This window comes from Epinephelus lanceolatus, chromosome 2 (assembly GCF_041903045.1).
Source record: "Epinephelus lanceolatus isolate andai-2023 chromosome 2, ASM4190304v1, whole genome shotgun sequence".
NCBI lineage: Eukaryota > Metazoa > Chordata > Actinopteri > Perciformes > Serranidae > Epinephelus > Epinephelus lanceolatus.
In genome coordinates, this window is record NC_135735.1 from 15,589,782 (window position 1) to 15,612,606 (window position 22,825).

Sequence of the window (22,825 nt, forward strand, 5' to 3'; positions counted from 1 at the left end):
TGTTTGCTCTTGCTGTACCTCGGTGAGAGAAATTAAAAGCTAGCAATTTTTCTGTATCTATTAATTTGATGTCAGAAATCAAGCAACACTGACCTTGAGTACACTAAAAGGAAGATTAATGGCGAGAACGTAGTGGAAGTGTTGTTAAATTTAGTGTCTTAGCGGATATAATGAGCACAAAATAACAGGGCTTCTATTGTGCAATCTATAACTACATGTATTTTCAGTAAATATGATAAGTGGCTTTTTTTTTAGATTTATTCGCTTGTGTCAATATAGATTTTGTGAAAATTCCGGATATGTCCGAGGTGCTTGAAGTCATCTTACGTCACGCAAATGGCGGACGTTGTAAACAGAGCCAGCAGCTTCTCAGAGGCCGAAGTGAAACAGCTCTTTTAAGATGAATAACGTAGAGATAGAGCGGTTAGACAGTCTGGAGGGCTGGGTGGCGGTTAAAAGCAACATATTTGAAGAACCGGAGACGTTTAAGCTCGGCTTTATCGTACAGTGGAATGTCATAGAGTGTAAGTTCGCCGTCACTTGTCACAACCGGACGTTACAACGGCAGAAACGCAAAGCTGAAGTTGTCGTCGGCGGCGACTCTCAGATGAGCTGGGCTGGACTCTTCTCCGTTAACGATTTGAAACACATCCATCAGCAGTTCACATGTGTGGCTGACGTGTTAGCGACCTGCTTCCCGGACTTGTCTGAGTTTGAGGACGGCAACATTTGGGACTTGCTCTTCCTGAACCGCAGGTCAGGTCCCGGAGACGACGACGAGAGGGACTTTGACACGCCGTGTCGGAAACTGGAGAAATACTTCAGCACAGCTATCGACATCTGCGGGCGGAAAATCGTGCTCGACACGTTGTTCACGCAGGACGAGCGGGATGTGGAGGAGTACTTTGAAAACCTGCAGGAGTTCAAGAGGAAGACGATGCAGGAGGAGATGTCGCGGGCCAAGGGTCACGTGCGACAGGTGAGGTGCTGTGACAGCTGTGGCAGCTGTGGGATAATGAGCCACAGGTGCTCACATCCGGGTCACAGCGTGCAAGAGGCATGGGTAACTGCATATACTGTCAGCTGCCAGTTTATTAGGGACACCTAGCAGTCTAATACCTTAACCCTGCGTCAAGGTTCAGTTGTAGAGGTGTTTACTCAACTTAATTTTCAGTTTAGAGGCTCTAGTGATGATGATGATAGTGAGAGGTGTATCCTCCAATATTTTGTCAATCCTATATATTGATGAGGATAGACTAACTATAGACACCTCTCAGTATGATGCAGCACTGACCCACACAATATAACCATTATTAAAGGGCTGTTGACCTAGACTAGACTAGTGTTGTGGGGGCATCTACGACACATACTGTACTGTAGAGAACTGAAAATGCCATGAAACCAATGATTATGCATGCCCGATGCATGCCCAGGGGTCCAGAGTTTCAGGGGGCCCCTGGCTTTCACTTTCAAAATGTCACTCAAATAAACCAGTACCAACCTGGAAGTGACTCAAAATGACCACAAAAGGATTTATAGGAACTGCAAAGGGATACAGAATAACTACCAAAATGGGTAGAACAAACACAAACAGACACAAAATGATTTCAAAGTGACACAAAATTACCTCAGAGACTCAGAAGACCACAAAAAGACACAAAACAACCATAACGAGACCCAAAGTGACTTCAATAATACACAAAAATCACCTCAGAGACTCAGAAGACCACAAAAAAAAGACAACCACAGAGACACAAAGTGACTATAAAGTGACACAAAACAACCACATAGGAACACAAAATGACTTCAAAGTGACACCAAATTACCTCAAAGAGACAAATAACAACCCCAAGAGACACAAAATGATTTCAAAGTGAAACAGAATACTACAAAAAGACAAAACAACTAACAGGGAGATACAAAATGACTTCAAACAACACAGATTTACCTCAAAGAGACACAAAACAACCATGAGGAGACACAAAATGATTTCAGTAAGACATAAAATTACCTCAGACTCAGAGGACCACAAAAAAAACAGCCACAGAGACACACAGTGACTACAAAGAGACACAAAACAACCCCAAGAGGACACAAAGTGACCACAGAGAGACAGTAAAGTACAAAAAGATGCATCACATCTACAAACAGAAGCAAACACCACAAGTTTGTGTGTCATGCTCCTATGTATGAGTCGAGGTCTCATATTCCACCCATGCTAAGAAGCTAGCTTTGATGCACTTAAAAAATACACGGCAGACTATTATTATCCAAGGGACTGTTTCAATTGAATAAAAGAAAAGGGAAGATTTAGTACAGCTTGAGAAGCCTCTGTAAGATCTTTTTGAATGCTACCCTGCAGGACTAGCACCACACAGTGGTGTTACAAGTCCACTATGACATAGCAAACATTTAGCTGTTTGTGTGTTACAGCCAGTGCTGTAGATGTTGCAACACCACCACCACCAGCAGCACTGATGTTTGTTTTTCAGCTTGTGATTCTTTTTTCTCCTTCAACATGCATTTGAGTTAAAAAGATTTGTACACAGAAATTTAACTCGTCCCCCCAGGTGCCTGCTACACGAGTAAATAACGTGGTGAGAGGTACCTTGCGGTGGAATGGCAGCCTACAACTCCACAGTTAAAGCCTAGGGATATGAGACACTGGAGAAAACACAGTCAGTGCACACAGCATCAGTTACTCTACTATATATTGCAATCTGATACAACAGTGATGCAGTAAATGCCAACTTTATGAACGTCATATGATGTTTTGTTGATACTGTGTCAGAGAGCAGATCTGAAGCGATAGTTTGTGGCAATACTGTATTTTATTTGCATTATATCTTACAGCCAAACGTTATATTGCTCCCCTTAAATCAACACATATAGAGACAGGCATGGAATCAAATCGCTCATGTGTATCTTCCGTCTTTACTGATATAGAAAAAGTCACTTCTATGTCTACGGCAGCTTACCTCATTCTCCCCTTTACCTAACAGCATTTCAGTTTCTGACCCAGCTGACCGAGGTGCACATATGGTCTGTGGTCCAAAGATGTCATCACTTGAAACCTTGATTTAAAATGTTTGTTAATATCAATTTGAAGAGATAGAATTGTTTCAGCATCAGTGCTGAGTGTCAGAAAAGAGACTCCAGGAATCCAGTGGTATTAAACCTCTAACCACTGGCTTCACTGGTCAACCTTCAGCCCACCTGGTTATGAAGGTTGTATTCTGCTAGGACTAATATCGGCTGTTAAATCAGTGCTATATTAACAGTCATGCAGAGCAAAGCCTCTGCTGTGGGCTCAGAATAAACCCAGGTAATGGTGTTTATGTCGTCCGTCTATATTCACAGCTCCTGCAGAGTCATGACAGCGCAGACCGAATGGTGGCGCTGCTCGACATCTACGAGGAGGAGGACGAGGCCTACCAGGACCTGGTCACTGTGGCCACCACCTTCTTCCAGTATTTGCTGCAGCCTTTCAGGGACATGAGAGAGCTGGCCTGCCTCTACAAGATGGAGATCCTGGTAAATACAGACATGTATATTTAGCAGCTGTCAGCTTTTTTGCTTTTTTTTTTTTAGGATGTTTTAAACGAATTCATACACAGGATGCTGTTTGCAATTTGTTCTGGTATATTGAATATATACTTATCAGGAATTTAAAGGAGCAATGTGTAAGATTTAGTGCCATGTGCCAGACCTGAACTCCTGGTAAGGGTTCCTTCAGTGTTCATTGTTAAGGAGGCTTTTGCTGGGAGCTGAATTATCCACAGAGGTCTCTTCCTCTCCAAAACTTAAATTAAAACCGGTACAAACACTGAATAAAGCAGTTTCATGTTACAAATCACTTTCTCCCCCGACGCTACTCAGTTCGTCACAGACAGGCTGCTAGCCCTGCACCTGCTAATGTGTGCTCGCCTTTTTTTCTGATCCAGATGTTCAGGATATTTTTACCATGAGCCGAATTATCTGCAGAGGTCTTCTCCTCTCCAGAGCAAACAGACCTGTTGATTTAAACTTGTAAAAACACCAAGTAAAAACAGTTTTATGTCAGAAAATCTGTGTTTTTACGAAGCTGCTCATCACAAAGGCGCTGCCAACACGAAAACTATCTAGAGCCAGTGTTTGGTTTGTCTGTTCTGGGCTACTGTAGAAACATAGTGGTGCAACATGGCAGACTCCATGGGCGAGTACCCGCTTCTTATGTAGATATAAACAGGTCATTAAGGTAATGAAAACACAATGATTCTTATTGAAAGCATACTTATAATATTACATTTCTGCCAATACATTCCCCTAAATTCTACATATTGCACCTTTAAATATTTAAGACAAATTTAAGAAGAGTTTTGTAGAACATCCTCACCTCAAAGCAAAGGTCTGTATTCAAATTTATCCAAATTTAATGCAGATTTACAGCCCCAGAACATATTTCAAAGTCACGTAGCTGCTACATGATGCTAGTTCTTTGTCATAAGCTCACAGTTAACGCTGACCCCTCCCCACCATTAGTATCACTGTGTAACCCCTAACTTGCAGCCTTCTTTGTTACTGAAAAAAACAATATTTGTATGTATGTTTTATTCAGTGATCACTACAAGTTCCCTTTTTAAGTCTTAGCATTGAAATTTATAAGTGCAGAGCCTCTTAAAGCACTAATGGAAGGGTTGGCCCTTGATGGTGGAGTGTTTGACACTATTCCATATTTTTATGTCTCATTCGAGGAAAATCTGAGGTTGAATTTTATTTTCCCACTAAACTAACTTTAATTAAAAGCTTTTATGTATATGGCTTAAGTATCTGTAAGAGGTCTCCATTAAAGCTCTTAAGTGTAACGTTGTCCACTGTTTCTCTTACTGTGGTTTTCTTCAGAAGTCTTTGGAGTTTGAGGACCTGGGTCCTAAAAGAATCGCAGCTCTGGAGAAGGAGGCGGAGGAGTGGAGAATGAAAGCGGAAGACGCAGTCGCCTCAATTCAAGACATCACTGTCACCTACTTTGCACAGACTTCAAAGGCTCTGGCTGGTATAAGTTGCTGTGTTTATTTCTCTTTATTTGTGTAGGGGTGAATTCATTAATGACTTTTTTGTGCCATTCCTCAACACACAGGAAATGAGAATAGAGTTGCGCTGCAGCTGCAGACAAACCAGCCAGTCGGCAGGAGAAAATGTTGGTGTTGTTCAATTCTGCAAACCACAGATTCGTTACATTTGTACTATTCACACGTATCATATTCATTTCTAAAGTGACGTAGTTCAGATTACATACATGAGCTGACTGTCATTGGGAGGTGAAAGGGGTGGTAGATGGTGTGACACCAAGGCGAGATGGCTGCAGACCACTGTTTGAGACCAACAAACAAAGCCAGTTATTTGTTAGTGAGACATCAGCAGCATTTCCAGCTGTGATTGTGACACCAAAATCAGGTATTTCAAGTCAAATTATGATCTCTGTTTAACTATAACCAAGTGTTTTTTGTACCTAAATATAACCACACATCAACTACAGTGTTGCTGAAGTGTTAAGAAACAAAATTTTAACATTTCCACCACAAAATAACATATAAATATTAACATATCTGTGGTTTGTAGAAACGTACTATGCCAACATTTATTCTGGGGATTGGGTTGAGTAAACAACATACTACATTACCTAATATTAAAATTACCAAAAGTCCACGCAAAATACAGATTGCCATATTAATCTAAAAGGAAATAGAAGTGTTAAGAACCATTTCAAATCATGACTCAAAGAAATATAATAACATACCAGGTAATTGTGCTGTGGGATACATTTCATGCTCAAAGCAAGAGGGAGAGGGGAAAAAAGCAGTGGGGGAGGATATCGCTGCTCTTTTTTCTTTTTAATTGGATAAGAATTTCGCTTTGTTTGGCAGCCATCTTTGATGTGGGTGTTTTTACCTTGATCTGAGGGAAGAGGACAAAAAGCTAGACTCACAAGTCAGTCTTTAGACGCTTTGCTTAACTAAAGACTGATGACTTTCTCCCTGATTTTGTGTTTAGATGGGCGGATACAATTTCAGAGTTTAAAAAAACTCTCTACGTTGCAGAACCAATAGTAAATCCGCAGGGCGGTCCTTCGGTGGCTCGCTGAACTCTTGTGCTCGTAAACATAGTCCGACTAGAAACACGTGTAGCGGTACAAAATGGCTCAAGTCGCTGTAAGTCCTTCATTTCCACAATCTTGTGGACTGAGCACACGTTTGATAAAACGGAGTTAAACCTCTCGGCATCCATTTTCAAGCTCTCTGTGTGTTTGTGTCCTTGCGGACGAGAAAAGGAGGAGCGCACATTTCCGGGAGGGCGTGTCCTTTTCAAAAATGCAAGAGGCGTTGCTTTGTTGGCAGCCGTTTTCGCCGGTGTGTTAAACACACTTTAGAAAGGAGTGTCCCCAGACTATCAGAAGGCGGAGATCTCTGATTGTCTGGTGGTGAGACTAACAAGAAGCAGACAATTTATATGGATACACTAGATCCACTGTCTATAAGACTGGTAATTGTAGTTACATTTACAGTATGTGCCTTTAAATCCACCATTTGTTTAAAGTAACACATGTATGTCTGTTTGCTGGAGGTTTGTTGTAAGGCATTCCTGAAAAATGTTTGCAGTTTTTGCAATAAAAGTTCAAGAGGCAAATTAGTGAATGTAGATATTAGGGCTGGGCTATATAGACAAAAATCCACATCTCAGTATTTTTAGGCTGAACGGCGATACACAACATATATCTCAGCATTTTCTGCTAAATGGATCATTTGCAAGTCAGAGCCACATTCTAGATGTCACAGCCACTTTTATAAAAACAGACTGTCACCAAAACAGAATGCAAGCACAGGGATTTGTCATCTGTCGCCTGCATCCAGGCGCTGTCTTGGTGTCACACATTAGATCACAACTACCAAGAACAATGTCGATGCACCATGATCCACCTCACACACAGACTAGCAAACAAATGCTGGCAGCATCGTGCTGTACTGCACGTGTGCTACTGTAGTCACTTCACTCATCTCACAGACTGAGTTAGCGTAGCACGTGCAACATATAGACCGATGTCTCACTAATGAAAAGACAGATTAAACAGAGGAGCAGCTCTGTGTCTCTCTGATTGTTGCTGGAGAACTTGTGAGTGAGTGAGTGGGGCGGAGCTGTGAGAGAATGTGAGAGAGGAGAGATGAACACTGGTATGTGTTATGTGGCGCAACTTGACCCTATATCGATATAAACAGTGTTGTCTGAATTTAAATCTTGCTTGAAAATATATCGATACATCCTATTTAGTCATTATATCACCCAGCCCCACTCTGTAATAATTAGACAATACTGTGATACATATCACAGTACAGAAGATATGATTCAGTATATTGCGATACAGTGTGATACTCTAAGCGAGGTGATGTGCTGCAGTATTTTTTAAATGTGATTTTAGGATGTAGAAATGCGCTCTTTAGGACTCTGCCTGTTTTAAAGGCCTGTGCTGTTTGTGTTTATGCAAGCAATATCTTGTTGGATTGGAAGAAAAGAGTCAAATTACTGAAAATAAATAACACTGCTGCTATGTCGTGGTCGAGGATTCAAACACAAAATGACCCACAAATTTTTGCAGGCAAACTATTTATTAAAAATCAACACAGTATTTTTGAGAATCAGCACACAATCACAAACATAAAATTGCAATACTCAAGTGCATCGATATTTTCTCACACCTCTATTTGTTACTTGGTTTTGTGTCTTTTACCCTAGTTAATATATACTGTATGTGCTTTGTGTGATGCTGACATAAATGACCCTTGTGTGCACTCAGGTATGTTAAAGCAAATGGAGGAGGATAAGTGTCGATTCGGAGCGGCTGCCTGGGCGTCTGCAGCTCCCAGACTGGAGAAACTGCGCTTCCTGTTGGCCAAGGAAACTCTGCAGCATATGAGAGCTATGGAGATGTGCCTCAACCGCAAGAAAAACGGCATCAGACAAAGGGTGTGTGTGTGTGTGTCTCACTTTCTTTTAATTAACATAAGTAAACCACAGCTTTCCTAGCAATTCTGTAATTAGTCAGCACATTCTTCAGTGTTGTGTCGGACTCTGACACAGTTGTAAGGCTTTAGTTATCATTCAGATCTTTCTCTCCGGTGCCAAGGCCGACGCTGCTTTTGTAGTGGTTGTAATTCTGTAGAGATGTGACACAGTGAATCTTTCACTTGGTATTCCATGCTGTGATGTGAATCTCTGGCTGCTATAGTCCTTTGATCTATTTATAAAGCCTCTGTAAAAACAGAGAATCCCCTCGATACACCCCCAAAACCTGCATGCATGAATAAGTGAGTGCGTCTGTGTGTACATGCATACTCAAAACGTGCCAGCTACTGTATATGCATGTTTGTGCATACGGGGGGGGGGCTTGTTAGGATTACAGTTTTTAAGGTAAACCACAGCGAATTACTTGGTGCTGTTGGGCGTCGTGCTGTGCATTCAAGCTTTTTGGAAAAGAACAGAGAACACCTTCAGCACCTTCACCTTCATGTGCCTGCATTATTCATCAGATTAAGCTCTTTAAAAATCAGGATGCTGGCAGTATCTACCACTGTGAAATCAGCATGAGCCCTTACAGAGACGGCTGTGTGTGAGTGTTGAAAATGAGATCAGTAAGCTACACCTACGCAAAATCTCACACTGATGGCAACATAACTCTGTGGCTCTTTAAAAAGTGCCAGTGTGCCTGCAGATGTCTCAACGTGACGCCTTTATAGTGTGTATATATGTAGGTTTAAGATGAGATGTGTATTATTTGAAATCAATTCACTTCAGCTCGAGTGTCATATCCAAACAGAGGATGTGTTTGTACTTGACATAATTAGTGTTAAAGGGACAGTTCACCCCAAAATAAAAATATATGTACTTTTCCTCTTACCTGTGGTGCTATTTATCAGTCTAGATTGTTTTGGTGTGAGTTGCCGAGTGTTGGAGATATCAGCTGTAGAGATGTCTGCCTTCGGTCCGATTCAATGGAACTAGATGGCACTCAGCCTATGGTGCTCAAAACACCAAAAAAATTAATTTGGAAAAACTCAACAGAAACGTCTCTTGTAAGAAATCATGACCCCCTAACTCAAGATAATCCACAGTCTGTCGCAACATGCTGGCTCTTTTAATGATTTAGCCACTGCACTAAAGGCTTTTTAATATTTCCTTCCTTGTGTGTCTGGATTACTGTCCTGCGTCTCCTGTTGTTTTCCATTCTCCAGGAGCACCCAACACAAGATTTTGATGTACATTTGATTATACAGAGCAACCACTCATCTCTCTTTTTCTTACCCATGTTGTGAGCAGTTTCATGAAGGAACTTTTTTCTTTCTATCAAACCTCATCCGCCAACCGTATCACCATGCAGAAGGAAGCTTGCATGACGGGCTTTTGACAACATGAGATGTGAAAAACAATGGCATCCTCCTCTTCTGAGCTGTAACGTTAGCTAGCTAAGTGGCGCTGTGAGTTAGCAGTAGATGCACGCTTCCTTCTGCATGGTGATTCGGGTGTCATTTGGTAGAATTAAAATAGTTCCTACATGAAACTGCTCACAACACGGTCTGTGGATTATCTTGAGTAAGCGGTTTTTGTTTTCTGGAAAGAGACATGCTGTTTTCCAAATGTATTTTTTGGCACTTTAAGCACCACAAGTGCAGTGTCATCTAGTCCCATTAGTCTCTACGGCTGATATCTCCAACACTCTGCAACTCACTAAAACAATCTAGATTGATAAATAGCACTACAGGAAACAGGAAAAATGTATGATTTTGATTTTAGGGTGAACTGTTCCTTTAAGGACATACACACACACACACACACACACACACACACACACACACACACACATATATATATATACATATATATATATATATATATATATATATATATATATACTTTGGACGTGTCCGTTCATTAGGCATACGTAACATTACTGTCCCAGCTTGCAGGTAGCTGTTGGTTTCAGCACATTTCATCACAGTATGAAAATCAACCTGCAGACAGCAAAACTGGCTTGAGACAGGTTGTCCACCACAGATCCTCAGCTTTATTCTTATGTGTCAAATTTTGATTATTTCACCTGGTAATGAAGTTGAAAGCAGAGGCTATTTTGAAAACTCCTCGTGTCAAATAAATCATACCCAGGAGTGAAACAATAAGAAGCACAGATGTCATGAATGTGGAGGAAATTCTTTCTCTATGTGGGTTTCAGTTTGACAGTTTGACTCTTGAGTGAAATTCATAACAAGGTCTCTTTGAACACAACAACAAGAGTTTTCTTTTCTCACCATGTCTCTGTGGGAGATTACAGGGTGTCTATGGGTCCTAAAAAAAGTCTTAAAATGCCTTAGATTTTATTTATATTTGCATTTACCTCTGGGCAAAATGTACATTAACCAAACTCACTCTAATAATAATATTCCTCCATAAAACCTAACTATAACTACACTAGTCCAGGGAAATAATGGGCACGCATCATACAGATGTCTTTTTTAAGTTTTATTTCCATCCTTCAAACCTCTGCAGAAACCGTGAAGACTACAAAAATAAAAATCAAGGTATTGATTGATAAATCAATAAGATGCACAAAGCATCAACAAACAAACATAGAACCAACAAGGACAGAAATCAACCCCACCCACCAACACAGATACAAGCAGAGAAAGCCAGACCAACGAAAGGAAATAAAAGACAAAAACTAAAAATAAATAGATAAATGAAAAATACTTTAAAAATATATGTATACATACATATAAAAAAGAAAGAAAAAGAATTTTAAAAATATATTTACATTTTTAAAAAATTAATGAAACTAAAAAAAAAAAATGTAAAAAAGGGGGGACAAATTAAAATGGTTGCCATGTAGCGTGCAGTTGATCCTTTAATAAAACAATGGATTTTCTCCAAATGTAAATAATACACAACATCCTTAATAATTACTTTTAGAGTTTCTCAACAATGCCCAATGATAGTCTCTCACATGAATTTTCTGGTAATAGACAGGTCCCATAAAGTTAGCACAGCAACAGAAAGTATATTAAATTGTCCACACAGGCCACTTAGACAAATAATGTAATCAGATACAAACCAAATGAAGGTGCAAAATGGCAATTACTGTGTGTGCCTCTTGGACCATGCAGAATATTAGTATTTTGGGGCTGTATGTACTTCCTTTGCAACCATGTCCTGTGGCCATGTTGGCGCTCTCTGCTGCTGTACTGCCTCAGCTCATAATGCAACAGGTGCGACCCCCCCGAACTAGATCAAAATAAACTCACACAATTCATTTTTCTTTAACTGAAAAATGTTTTTAAAAGTGGTATATTTTAAATAATTTTTAAATTAAAGTTGCCTTTTTAGCTACCTTTTTCTCAAATTTTTAGTCAGTTTTTAATAATTAATTTAAACGAAATTATGACAGAAAATATGAAAAGCATTTCAATTAAATTTCAGTAAAAAATGTCTCTGAGACAGTTGCACTACATATATACTACTTATTTTATACTTACTTGCAATGCTTCAATAAGAAAATAATGATTTGTCCTAAAAAAAAGTCTGAAATTTGGTTAAAACAGTCTTTTAAAGGTCTTAAACAGCATTAAATATAAGTGTGTGTGAGACTGTATACTGAAATTAATGGAAACCAACAGCTCAATCAATTGAAACGTAGCGCACGCTGAGAAGATGGTAGGCAAAAAGTATGCACAGTATGTAGTTATTGGCTGTAATATGTAAAGTCACAGGTATGATCCTCTGACGTGTTTCTGTTGTTGCAGCTGAGCAGCCTGTCTGGCAGAGACAAGAGCCACAGAGCTGACTCCAGGTCTGCATCTGAGGACACAGTGGACCAGCTGGAGATGCAGTTCTACGAAACCCAACTGGAGCTGTACAACACCAAGTTTGAGATCCTGAAGAATGAGGAGCAGCTGCTCGTGGCTCAGATAGACACCGTGCGACGGCAGATTAAAGGTAGACCACGCAGGACTAGTGGCATTGTGGTGAACAGTAGATATGTAGGCTCGTTCCTTTAGAGAGGAAATTGAATCACAGTGAAAGATGGTGATGTCCTTGTACAGTCCACTTTAAAACACTCAAGCCACAATGATTTGAAGATGTATAAAGCACTCGGTCTGTAATAACACTTCCTTTTTCCAAAAGCATAATACCAGAGGCTTCAAAATACTGTAGCAAAGGCTCAAGGTGAAACAGGCTGTGAAACTGTAACTGGAATCTAAAGGTCCTCACACAAACTGCAGTGAATACTGCAATAATATTAACACTTGAACAAGGTAATCCACTGTAGTAACAAGCTCTGCAATAAATACTTCCTAAATTACCTAAACCACAGCAGTTTTTTAATCCTTTATTTGTTGAGATTGTTGGCAAATTGACACCATTAATTATGTGCCAGATTAGCTATTAGCAGCTCCTGTTCTCACTGAATCCATTAATGTGCAGGCAGCTGTCACTGACGTACTTTAAAACTGAAGACAACTTAAAAACGTGATTAGTCTCAGGCAAGTTCTGGAGTTAAAAGTATAAAGCAGAAAGTAAAAATTGTGACGTCATTTCTTTAAGACACTGTTTCTGTTCTCTTGCTCCAACAGACACAAAATGAAAGACACACAAACATGACACATCACACACACTCCTTCGCCCGTCCAGACCACTCTCTCCTAGGTGAAAGTGTGTGAGCACTGAGCAGACGAGGCGTGTGTGTTTTTGTACAGGGCTCCAGATTGCGACCATTTAGTCCCAGTTTGCAACCACGGAGCACCAGTGTGACTCGCAGATCAGGGCTCGACAGTGCGAGCGCTTCACTCGCATTTGCAACTAAAAATAGGTGTGTGCGAACTGTAAAAAATATTTAGGGGCACATGTGCGCATAAAAAAAACAGCCAAAGCAGCCTATATTTTTGTCAATAAAAAAATATGATAATCTAACCGCAAATGTCGGAGGAACTCAAGCTGCCTTCCCTCTTCCCTCTTCCCCGTGTGACATGGTTATGGGCGGTTTTCCAAGCCACTGTCGGCACAATGAATGTAAGTCCCACTGTTGGCTGGGTGGAAATAAGTCAAAGTCAAAGTGGAGACGGACCGGGTTAAGCGGTGGACCTCCGGGGAAGCCTGCTCCGTTCTCCCCGCAGTTAGGGACCGTTCGCCACGGTACCGCTGCTGGGCAGAGTGGAAATAAGTCCTGCAGAGTTTCAGAGGACCTGGAGAATGTTTTAGGATAGTAATAACATTATATAAGATAATCATATTGCAAAGATAAGATATATTTTAGATAATAAAATTAAAGACAAAATTAAATTGCAATACTTTTTCAAACTTGATGATTTTACCTTTCTGTACATTTTGTATGCAAATTCATTAAATAATTTTGCTTGTAAATGTCTATTTGCATCACGTTTATTACAGAAAACACATTATTTGATCAATTTACATTGTGCCCCTAAAGTTCTTTGTGCACTCCTTACTTTTTCAACTTAGGAGCACATGTGCTCCTTGGGAAAAAAGTTAGCGTCAAGCCCTGCAGATATTAATACATGAACTGGAAAACTGTTCATTTGATTCCCACCCCCACATTTAATTGCTCTATTTTAACAGTTTAACTTTCTGCTAATAGTACTTTATTTAACATTGTTATAACAGTAGTTTATTTAACTTTATTAGAACGGTACTTTATTAAACTGTAATATATCAGTAGTTTAACTTAATTATAACAGTGCTTTATTTAATGTAACAGTATTTTATTTAACTTTATTTTAACAGTTCTTTATCAAACTTTATTAAAACAGCACTATATTTAATGTTATTGTAACAGGACTTTATATAACTTATTCTAACAGTACTATAACTTTATTAAAACACATCTATATTAAACTTTATTGAAGCAGTACTTTCTTTAACTTTATAACGGCTGTGGCTCAGGAGGCGGAGCAGGTTGTCCGCTAATAGGAAGATTGGCTGTTTGATCCCCGGCTCTGCCAGTCCGCATGTCGAAGTATCCTTGAGCAAGATACTGAACCCCAAATTGCTCCTGATGGCTGTTTTATCGGTGTTTGAGTGTGTGAAGAAACTGAGTAGCAGGTGGCACCTTGTATGGTAGCCTCAGCCACTAGTGTGTGTGTGTGTGTGTGTGTGTGAGAATGACAGTTTGAGTGGTTGGAAGCGCTTTACAAGTGCAGTCCATTTACCATTTAATACAGTACTTTATTTAACTTTATTATAACAGTTCTCAATTAAAGTGTATTAAAACAGTACTTTAAATATTATTCTTTCAGTACTTATATAACTTTATTATGACAGTACTCTCTTTACATTTATTGTAACAGCACTTTTTAAGTTAATTATAACAGTGCTTTGTATAACTTAATTATGACAGTAGTTTATTTAGTAGTTTAGTATAATAGTAGTCAGTAGTTTAAAGGAGATTTTAAAATTTTGAGATATATATTGTGTTTTGTAATACAGCCTGAAAATAATGTGATATTATTTATAGGCCATATCACCTAGCCCTAGAAAAAATGTGGGTTTTTTGTATGATTTCTGATTGGATTTATGGATGTTGATTCACAGTGGACATCAGAGATAATGAAAGTGTAAAAATGTCTTTATTCTCAGATTTGACTGAGTTATGAGTGTCAGTCAGGCACCGAGGTGGAGGCACGGCTCAGTTTGGAAACCTGTGAGAGGGGAAATTTTAAGTGCTTGAGTGTGTTTTTATGTTGACTCAGTAACATGACACATTTTTAGGCAATATCTTCGTGGTAGTGTTTTAAAGGACTGTATCACACTGTGAGGTGTCTCTTATAGTTTTTCCACACACCTCACAGTATAACTCTAAACTACACTACACTTACTGTGGGTTTTAATCCCTCTGACACATTGTCAGCTGTTGTTAAAAATGACTCGTTACACAATGTTTCACATATTGATCACAGGAGTGTTGTGTTGGATTACATGATGATATAAAAGGGTTTCTGTTTTTCAGGTCATTCAGTGTCTTGTGCTCAGGGTTTACTTCAGGGAAACATTTTGTGCATGTAAATATTTCCGTAATTGCTCCTCCTGGGACGTCTGATGTTTGCCTCTGAGTTGTGTGTGTGTGTGTGTGTGTGTGTCAGTCTATGGTGTGTGTACGTGCTGTCTGTTTGTGTCTGTTACCTTGGCTGTTCAGGGGTTTATTTTCCCAACTAAAAAGCAGGAAGGTGTCCTCTACCAGTTGCTCCTCAGTAAAGACAGCGAGAGGACAGATGAATATGAAGTGTTGTAAATCAAAGGAGGCTGCTGAGTTTATGGAGCCTTTTTAAGGAGTTAAAAGTTCAGACTGTAAATTAAATACTTATCAGTGGGTGAGACTTTCCCAGTGCCTTTGTTGGAATATATGAATTGTTTTATAAGAAATCTGCTTCATTCATAGTCCTCACGTTGAAACTGACTTTACAAAGTCACATTCATAAAATTAAATGATCACTAACAGTAAGGTGAATGTAAGATTAAAAGAAATGTAAAGTTAACTGTAAAAATGAGCCTTTAATTGACATTTTACACAGCGCAGTGAAGCAAAAAATCTTAACTATATCAGTGAAACTGGCAAATGTTTTATATTCAGTCTCCTTCTTATCACATCACCTGCAGCAATCTCAGCTAAAACTGTGAGTACTACTGATCAAATTACTTCAGAAGTTCCACTTTACGTGCCGCTGGTTAGTTGTTTGAATTTACCTACCATGCTGCTGCAAGAATACTTTATCTTAGCTATGTCTTTGTCATGTCCTTTGTGAACCAGGAATTGTTCTTCCGTGCAGAAATCTATCTGCCTCTATGTTCTCTTGACCCCATAACCTGATAAAGGAAGCTGTTGTTTCCAAAGTAAGCCCACCACCAAAACAGGAAATAATCTGATATTGTAGATGCATGTAAAGTGTAACTTGCAGCTCCTTGGCTTGTCAGGCAAATGAGTGTACAAAAGTTTACATACAAATTACACAGTACATGTTTACAGGTTAATTTCCAAAGTAATATCTGAAGCATTGTGTCATCTCTGTTAAAAACACAATGGAAAGCAAAAGTGATGATGTAAGAATTACACACAGTTCCTGCAGTTCCTTAAAAAGTCTCTAAAGGCTTTGAATTTATTAATCTAAAAAATAAAGCCTCGGTTGGTTTTAAAATGTCTTAAATCAATCTTTCAAAAGTCTTAAAAAGGTTTTTTTTCTGACGTTGCCTTGTAAAATCTCAAAATAATTGGTAACATCTATTTTTTTGTGAATAATTTACTTGCATTCCCATCACACAGATCAGGATCGTGAGAAACCAACCACATCCATATTGTTTCCGGCTGGAATGCTCAGAGTCTGCTAGATTATTGTCACTGTACCCTGGATGACATGAGGAAGTGCAAATTCAAATAAAGTTTGGTACTTAACCAGGATTTTGTGGCATGGCTGAAACCAGTACGAGGCAGTGTATTTGAGGCTCTGTGAGGAATCCGAACTGCAGAGTAAGATAAAGAAAATGGGCAAGAAAATTCACAACCAAAGGCAGATATTTCCCTGATCTGTTCTAACCTCGTCTTTGCCACGAGACACAAACTTATGTTTTATGTTACAATAAACATCTAGGCAGAATTGTCCCTACCTTTAAGTAACTGATGCTGGTTCATGTTTTTGTTTTCTTAAATTAGTAATTATGAAATTGGTCTTAAAATTCCTTCCAAGTGGCTTTTAAAAAGTCTTAAAAAGTCTTGAATCTAACTTAAACTGCAGGACACCCATGAACGGGTAATGAGGAGTTTTGATTGACTGGGCTGCGTTTGTGTCATAGAACTGAAGGAGGAGGTGGTGTACTACGATGTGTGTGAGGATCCAGAGGAGCTGCAGAGTATGGTCCAAACAAGTATCCACCAAACACACTCTCCAGCTGTCACTCAGCTCAAAAGACGCCTACAAACCTTGGAGACCAAGAGAGGCAACATCTGTGCCCGACGAGCTTATCTCCGCAACAAAAAGGTGTGGGCGAGCACCATCGACGTTCACTTACTTTCAGGGGACATTTTCTGCACCATCAAAAGTGAATTTTAGAGGCATTTTTTATCCTTTTTGAGGGTATTGATCTGTGAATAGAACATTGGAGTGGTGCCATTTTCCTCCCTCTGTCCTCTTCATGTCCCAAACTGCTAAGTTTTTAAAATTTAGTTTTACTATACTGTTTTATTTTTAGCTGCCAGAGTAACTGAAGCACAGTTGGAGCAGTTGGCGTTTTCTCCTGTTGGCTGGCTGCATGCTCATTTGACTGATTAAAAAACATTTTATTACTCAGAACAAAGTGGAAGGAATCCCCTGGTTAGAGGCTCCCACAAATCACCCACAGTAATCGACAGGCAGGAAAATTTAACAATCCAGTAAAGAGGAGGAACATTATGAAATCTAAAAAATGTTCTCTTGACAAACAGAGGCATCATTTGCTCCTCGTGATCAGTGGCACTGGCATTTTCTGAACTTTGAAGGACATATTTGCCCAGTTTCTATGCTGTGTACATATAAGTATCACATATTTTTGAATGTACATGTATTAATATTTATGTGTGTTTTTAGGATCAGTGCATGGATGCCAACGAGCAGAAGCAGCTGTCAGAAAAGCAGAGCTCCATACAGTTCAGCCTGCATCATCAGGTCCACCTGGTACGTCACCACGGCAACCCGCTGAGAAGCACCCGACAGAAGTCACAAATGAGACTGGATTCTTTCTCTCTTGTAACTTCTCGCTGTCTCCCTCTGTTGTCCGCAGAAACGAGAGAAGAGGAAGGAGGAGGAGCAGAGGAGGAAGCAGTGGGTGGACGAGCAGCGAGAGAAGACTCTGAGCAGATTACGCTCCTTCAGAGAGGTCAGGCTCTGCCCCCCGCAGCTCCTTCTTCTTCTGTTAATAAAACCCCAGAGGCTCCTGCTTCATACACTCTTAATCCAATAGTGCAGCTCAAAATTAAAATTCAGCTAATAACGACTCGACCCGGGAGTGCCTGGGTAGGAAAGTGGTTGCAGCGTATGCCACATAACCATCACACCCCTCTCCCTCTTCTGTTTCCTATCCATCTCTTCACGGTCAAACTGTCAAGGGAAGGTGAAGATGTCCAAAAAATGGAGGGCTGGAGCTTTGCCAGAGAGGAAGAAAGAGATGAGGCAGTAAATTTGGGAACATGCTATGTGGAGCAGTGACTCACTGGAATTAGATTTGCTTGGTCGAAACTGATACTGTTGATATCAAACGCTCATTTTCGCACATTTTCAGCGAGGATGCCTCAAAATTACAGAGTTTGATCCACAGAAATAGAATGAATAGAAAGGGCGTTGCACTGTTTGCTGTGGTTATTTGATTAGTACTAAAGAAAATGCTGATTGTTGTTAGTTTTTATAGTGACCACATCAGTGGGGCTGTAAAGTTTGTCCCACTCACCAGTTTGAGAACTCGGTTTTGGCCTATTCTTACAACTATATTCCTTATTAAACAGAAAATATAACCATACATCAATCCAAGTTTCTCTCTTTCAACCAACTAGAGCTAACGTTAGCTTTTTAACGTGACAGAAGCAAACTAAAACTCATCTTGATAGTCTTGTTAATCATCTAGTTAGTTCATGCATGTCCAAAGTCAGGCCCAGGCCCAGGAGCCAGTCGTGGCCCACGGACTGATTTTAAACAGCCCGTAGCTTGTTGTTTAAAATATATTACATCGTCCCATCACACATTACTAGTTTATCAAGCAAAAACTCATTGCATTTTGTCCATTTGCCTCATGATGGCAGGACTGTCATACAGTTTGTAGACATACACCAATTAGGAGCTACACAAAGAAATGTTTGTGTTTATAACAAACAGACAGTAAACAAGCAAACAAACAGCTCCCAAACAGCCGACATGGTCACAGCAAAGAAGCATAAAGACAACAGCAATTTTTTTGATAACTCATTTGATGTGAGAAGCAGCTGGCCCCCGGGTACTTTTACATTATCTAATCTGACCCCTATTAAAAGAAAGTTTGGACACCCTTGAGTCAGTTAGTCCACTCTTCCAACCATCATTAACTCTGGTTTAGTCAAAATAAATCCTTAATTCAATGAATTAAATGTGGAAAATATGACGATCTGCAGGCTTTAAATCCCCATGGTCTCTCTATGACTCTCATCTAGTTCGGAGGCAGCTGCATTAACATTACATCATGTTCAGTACACATAAAAATGGCCACTGCTCTGACCATCCTGCTGTGTTGATTCGAATGGGAATGTTAATTCTACTCTCATGCTCTCATATTTCTGTGATCCAGTCATTCCCCTACATTTGTTCAGACCAAAATATCTCAGAACTATTGAGTGGATAGCTGTGAAATGCACAAACATTCATGTTCCCCTCAGGATGAATTGTAACGACTCCCTTGGTCCCCCTCGCTTTTCATGTTGCATTGTCATTGTGTCAGAATTTTAAAGTTGTAAAAGACCGTCCAACTGAAGCAGATTAGGAGAACCTATTTTCTGTGTCAGCATTGTGGTTTTTAAATTGTGTGTGCCAGTGTGTGTTTTGTGCACATTTTTTTGTCTGTCACTTCAGTTTAATCTCAAGTCACTGTGAGACCTATTTAAAACAGAAGAACATCAGACTGTGTGGGTGTCCTCTTGTGTCTCTCTCAGAACATTAGACAAGATAATGTCCGTCTTTCTAAAACCTTTATCTATCATCTCTTTCAAGAAGCGACAGGGTCAGTACATCCTGAAGACTCCTCAGTCCAGGATGTCTCCTTCAGAAGTCTCATGTCCCTCGCAGCCGCTGTCCATCATCAGCCTCGGCCCCCCTGAAGGACCCCCGTCCGTCCGCCCTGCACCCAGACGCAATAAAACACCCAGGAAACAGCAGCCTAAAGACATCCCTGTCCAAATCTTCGCTGCTCCCGCTCCTCCTACATCAACCTGCCCTACTGCACCTCCTCCCCCACCACCACCACCTCCACCTCCCCCACCACTGCCCCCTCCACCTGTCCAAGCTTCGCCTGCCTCTGACGACACACCGATGCCTCTCAGTGAAAAAGAGGATCCTCCTTTTCCAGCCAAGAACATGCTCAAACAAAATATAGGTGAGACTAAACAACATACATTTTAATCCTGCTGTTAATGTGTCTGTAATTGATGACATCAAAATATTTTCACCAAATACTCCAGGTAGATTTGGGGGAAAAAAATTGATGGCCATTTGTTGGAAAAATACAGTACAGATGGAGCTGGATGTGTGAGTTTGTCAGACTGCAAGGAAGGTCGTGTTTGTTCCAGAGAAAAGTGTGCATGCAGTGTGTGTGTGTGTGTTTGTGTGTGTGTGTGTGCCTGTACATAGTGTTCTGTCCTAAATTCCCATCTTCCCCCATGAGGCCAGAGGAGGCGTTTTTACCTCACTTGTGGTCCTGCTGATGCACACTCTCCGCTCCGGGGAGACTTTAACGTCCAGCATGACTTCATATTTTCTGAGCTTTTGTGAAATGGAGGCGATTCAGGAAGAAGCTGTTTTTAAAAAATGTTCAGTTGCTTCATCAGCAGGGAAATTAAAACGGAGGAAAGGTCAAAATTATAATACATTGTTTACTTCCAGCTTCTTCTCCCATCATTGTAAAAGGGTCTGTTTCCCTGTGTTGTTGTGTTACTGTAGGAACAATGGATGAAGTGTTGGCCTCACTGCAGCGTGGACAGATTCAGCTTCGAAAGGTCCCCGTTCCCAGGACAGCGTCCCCTGCTGAGGACCCGAGGAGCAGTCTGATGTCTGCCATCCGACAGGGAGTCACCCTGAAAAAGGTGAGATGTTCTAGAGGAACAGAGAAAGTGCCAGACTGGTATATCAGACAGGCCAGTGTACTGTCTGATATTAGCTCATTGCAGATCTATTGTATGCGTGTATAGCCCCTTTCACACATGCACTGTTCACCTGAAATTATCTAGACATCACCCGTAGGAGCTGTATATGAGAACGCAAATGTCCAAATTAGTTGGATCGGACATTAACTGGACTTTACACTGCCAGCTCTATAGTACAGAGTCCTTGTAATGTCTGAATGAGCCCACGTTTAAATTGAGCAGGTAATCCTCTGTAGAATTCACAGGGAGCAAGTGGACGTGTTGATTATGTTTCTGTGATGCGGCTTGCGCAAAACTGGAAGAGCTCAAACATCGGAGGGAAATGAAGAAGGGCCATTTCCACAAAGATGGCAACGAAAATTTTAACTGGAAAGACAACAAGATGCAGGAACTTCTGTCCGTAAGGTCAGACAAATTCAAGGAACGGCAAGAGACTTAATGACAAAATTAAAAACCCGCTAGTCCATCCACTGACCAGTTGATGTTTCAACTGTAAAATGAAGGCAGAAAGGCACAAGCAAGAGTGACACTCGACCCTCACAGACAGAACCCCACACAGGTGTAAGTAATAACATTAACAATGGCTGTTATCTGTTTAGCTGCTCCAGTTTCAGGGTCCTTGTATTGTGCATGCTGGCTCGGTCGAACACCTGTGTGGCACAGAGCCATCGTTAATGTCATTAGTTACAACTGTGCTTCAAAAATCAGCCCAAATATCTGTGATGAAAAGAGGTCTATTGATTTTTTCCACCAGACATTTTAACCACAGGAGGTGATATTCAGCTGGAATGAAAAGTGGTATTAAATTGCCTCTCGTTGTGCCGTAGATGGTTCCTGTACGTGCAGAAGTCTCGAGCAGCGGAGACAACGAGCTGGAGCGCAGCATCAAGGCCGCCATGATGAGGATGAAGAAGGTGGCGGCAGACTCTGACGAGGAGGACAGAGGAGACGATGAGACACGCAGCGCAGACTGGGACAGCTGAGCACACACACACACGTACACACACACACACACACACACACACACACACACACACACACACACACACGTACACACACAAACACCAAGGAAGCTGTCTTACATTACCCTCGCTCTGTTTTCTTCACGGTTCTGAGCTACAGCTTAAGTTACTGCCAAATTTTCACCAAAAAGCTTCCTCTTAGACACGGATGGGATTACACCTCTACTGACTCAAACGCTGCAGTTTGCAAAATAGCCCTGAGATGTTGTAATACACTGAGAACGGCTCAAATCCAACCACCCAGCTAGTGGCAGAATCAGGAGTTAGTCTCCTCTAAAGCAGCAGAAATCCCAAACTGAGCGAATGAGGTGCTCATTAAGAAGAAAAGTCAGGCAGTAGTGCTGTAGTACAGTGTGTAAATGATTGAATTTCTCCCAGCTCGCCGTCTGAAGGCCTTCTGTGAGACTGTCACACAGCAGGGGAAGTCTGTGCTGCAGGCAGAGACGACACTACACAACTCCACTGTCATAAACGCTCATTTTCCCTCATTACTGAGTCTGAAATCAGTAATGACTTCTCTTATTTTGAATGTAATTAAATTTGTTTGTTTTTTTTTCTTTCCCCAAAAAGGGCTACAGCTTTGTTGGTTTTGCATTTTCTTATTGAACAAAGGAAGAGTTATGTCCTGAAGTGCAGCAGCGTTATTAGCAGCCTACATGTGTAAAGTCTGCGTCATTGTTTGTATTACAGGCTGTTTGAAGCACTGCACTGAAAGGTGTGAATGTGTCGGACTTAAAGGTCCAGTGTGGAGGATTTAAGGGGATATATTGGCAGAAATGGAATATAATATAATAAGAATGTTTTCATTAGTTTGTAATCAGCTGAAAATAACACTTGCTGTGTTTTCATACCTTAGAATGAGCCGTCT

The 22,825-nt window shown here is 40.5% G+C and overlaps 1 protein-coding gene across 1 annotated transcript; it reads left to right on the plus strand.

Annotated features, from left to right (window-relative positions):
- The first annotated feature begins 314 nt into the window (after nucleotides 1-314).
- Nucleotides 315-21,999, plus strand: whamm (WASP homolog associated with actin, golgi membranes and microtubules). Its single transcript, XM_033626132.2, has 11 exons — nucleotides 315-979; nucleotides 3,361-3,534; nucleotides 4,882-5,032; nucleotides 7,826-7,995; nucleotides 11,820-12,012; nucleotides 16,876-17,060; nucleotides 17,646-17,732; nucleotides 17,839-17,934; nucleotides 19,788-20,169; nucleotides 20,733-20,875; nucleotides 21,763-21,999. The coding sequence occupies exons 1-11, from the start codon at nucleotides 401-403 to the stop codon at nucleotides 21,916-21,918; spliced, it is 2,316 nt and encodes a 771-aa protein (XP_033482023.2). The 5' UTR covers nucleotides 315-400; the 3' UTR covers nucleotides 21,919-21,999.
- The last annotated feature ends 826 nt before the right edge of the window (nucleotides 22,000-22,825 follow it).

Bases quoted from the DNA above. Each gene is read 5' to 3' on its own strand.
- whamm (XM_033626132.2), top strand. From the start codon at position 401: ATGAATAACGTAGAGATAGAGCGGTTAGACAGTCTGGAGGGCTGGGTG. The intron at 7,996-11,819 runs GTGTGTGTGTGT...CTGTTGTTGCAG, and splicing joins AAAACGGCATCAGACAAAGG to CTGAGCAGCCTGTCTGGCAG. The intron at 17,061-17,645 runs GTGTGGGCGAGC...GTGTGTTTTTAG, and splicing joins CTTATCTCCGCAACAAAAAG to GATCAGTGCATGGATGCCAA.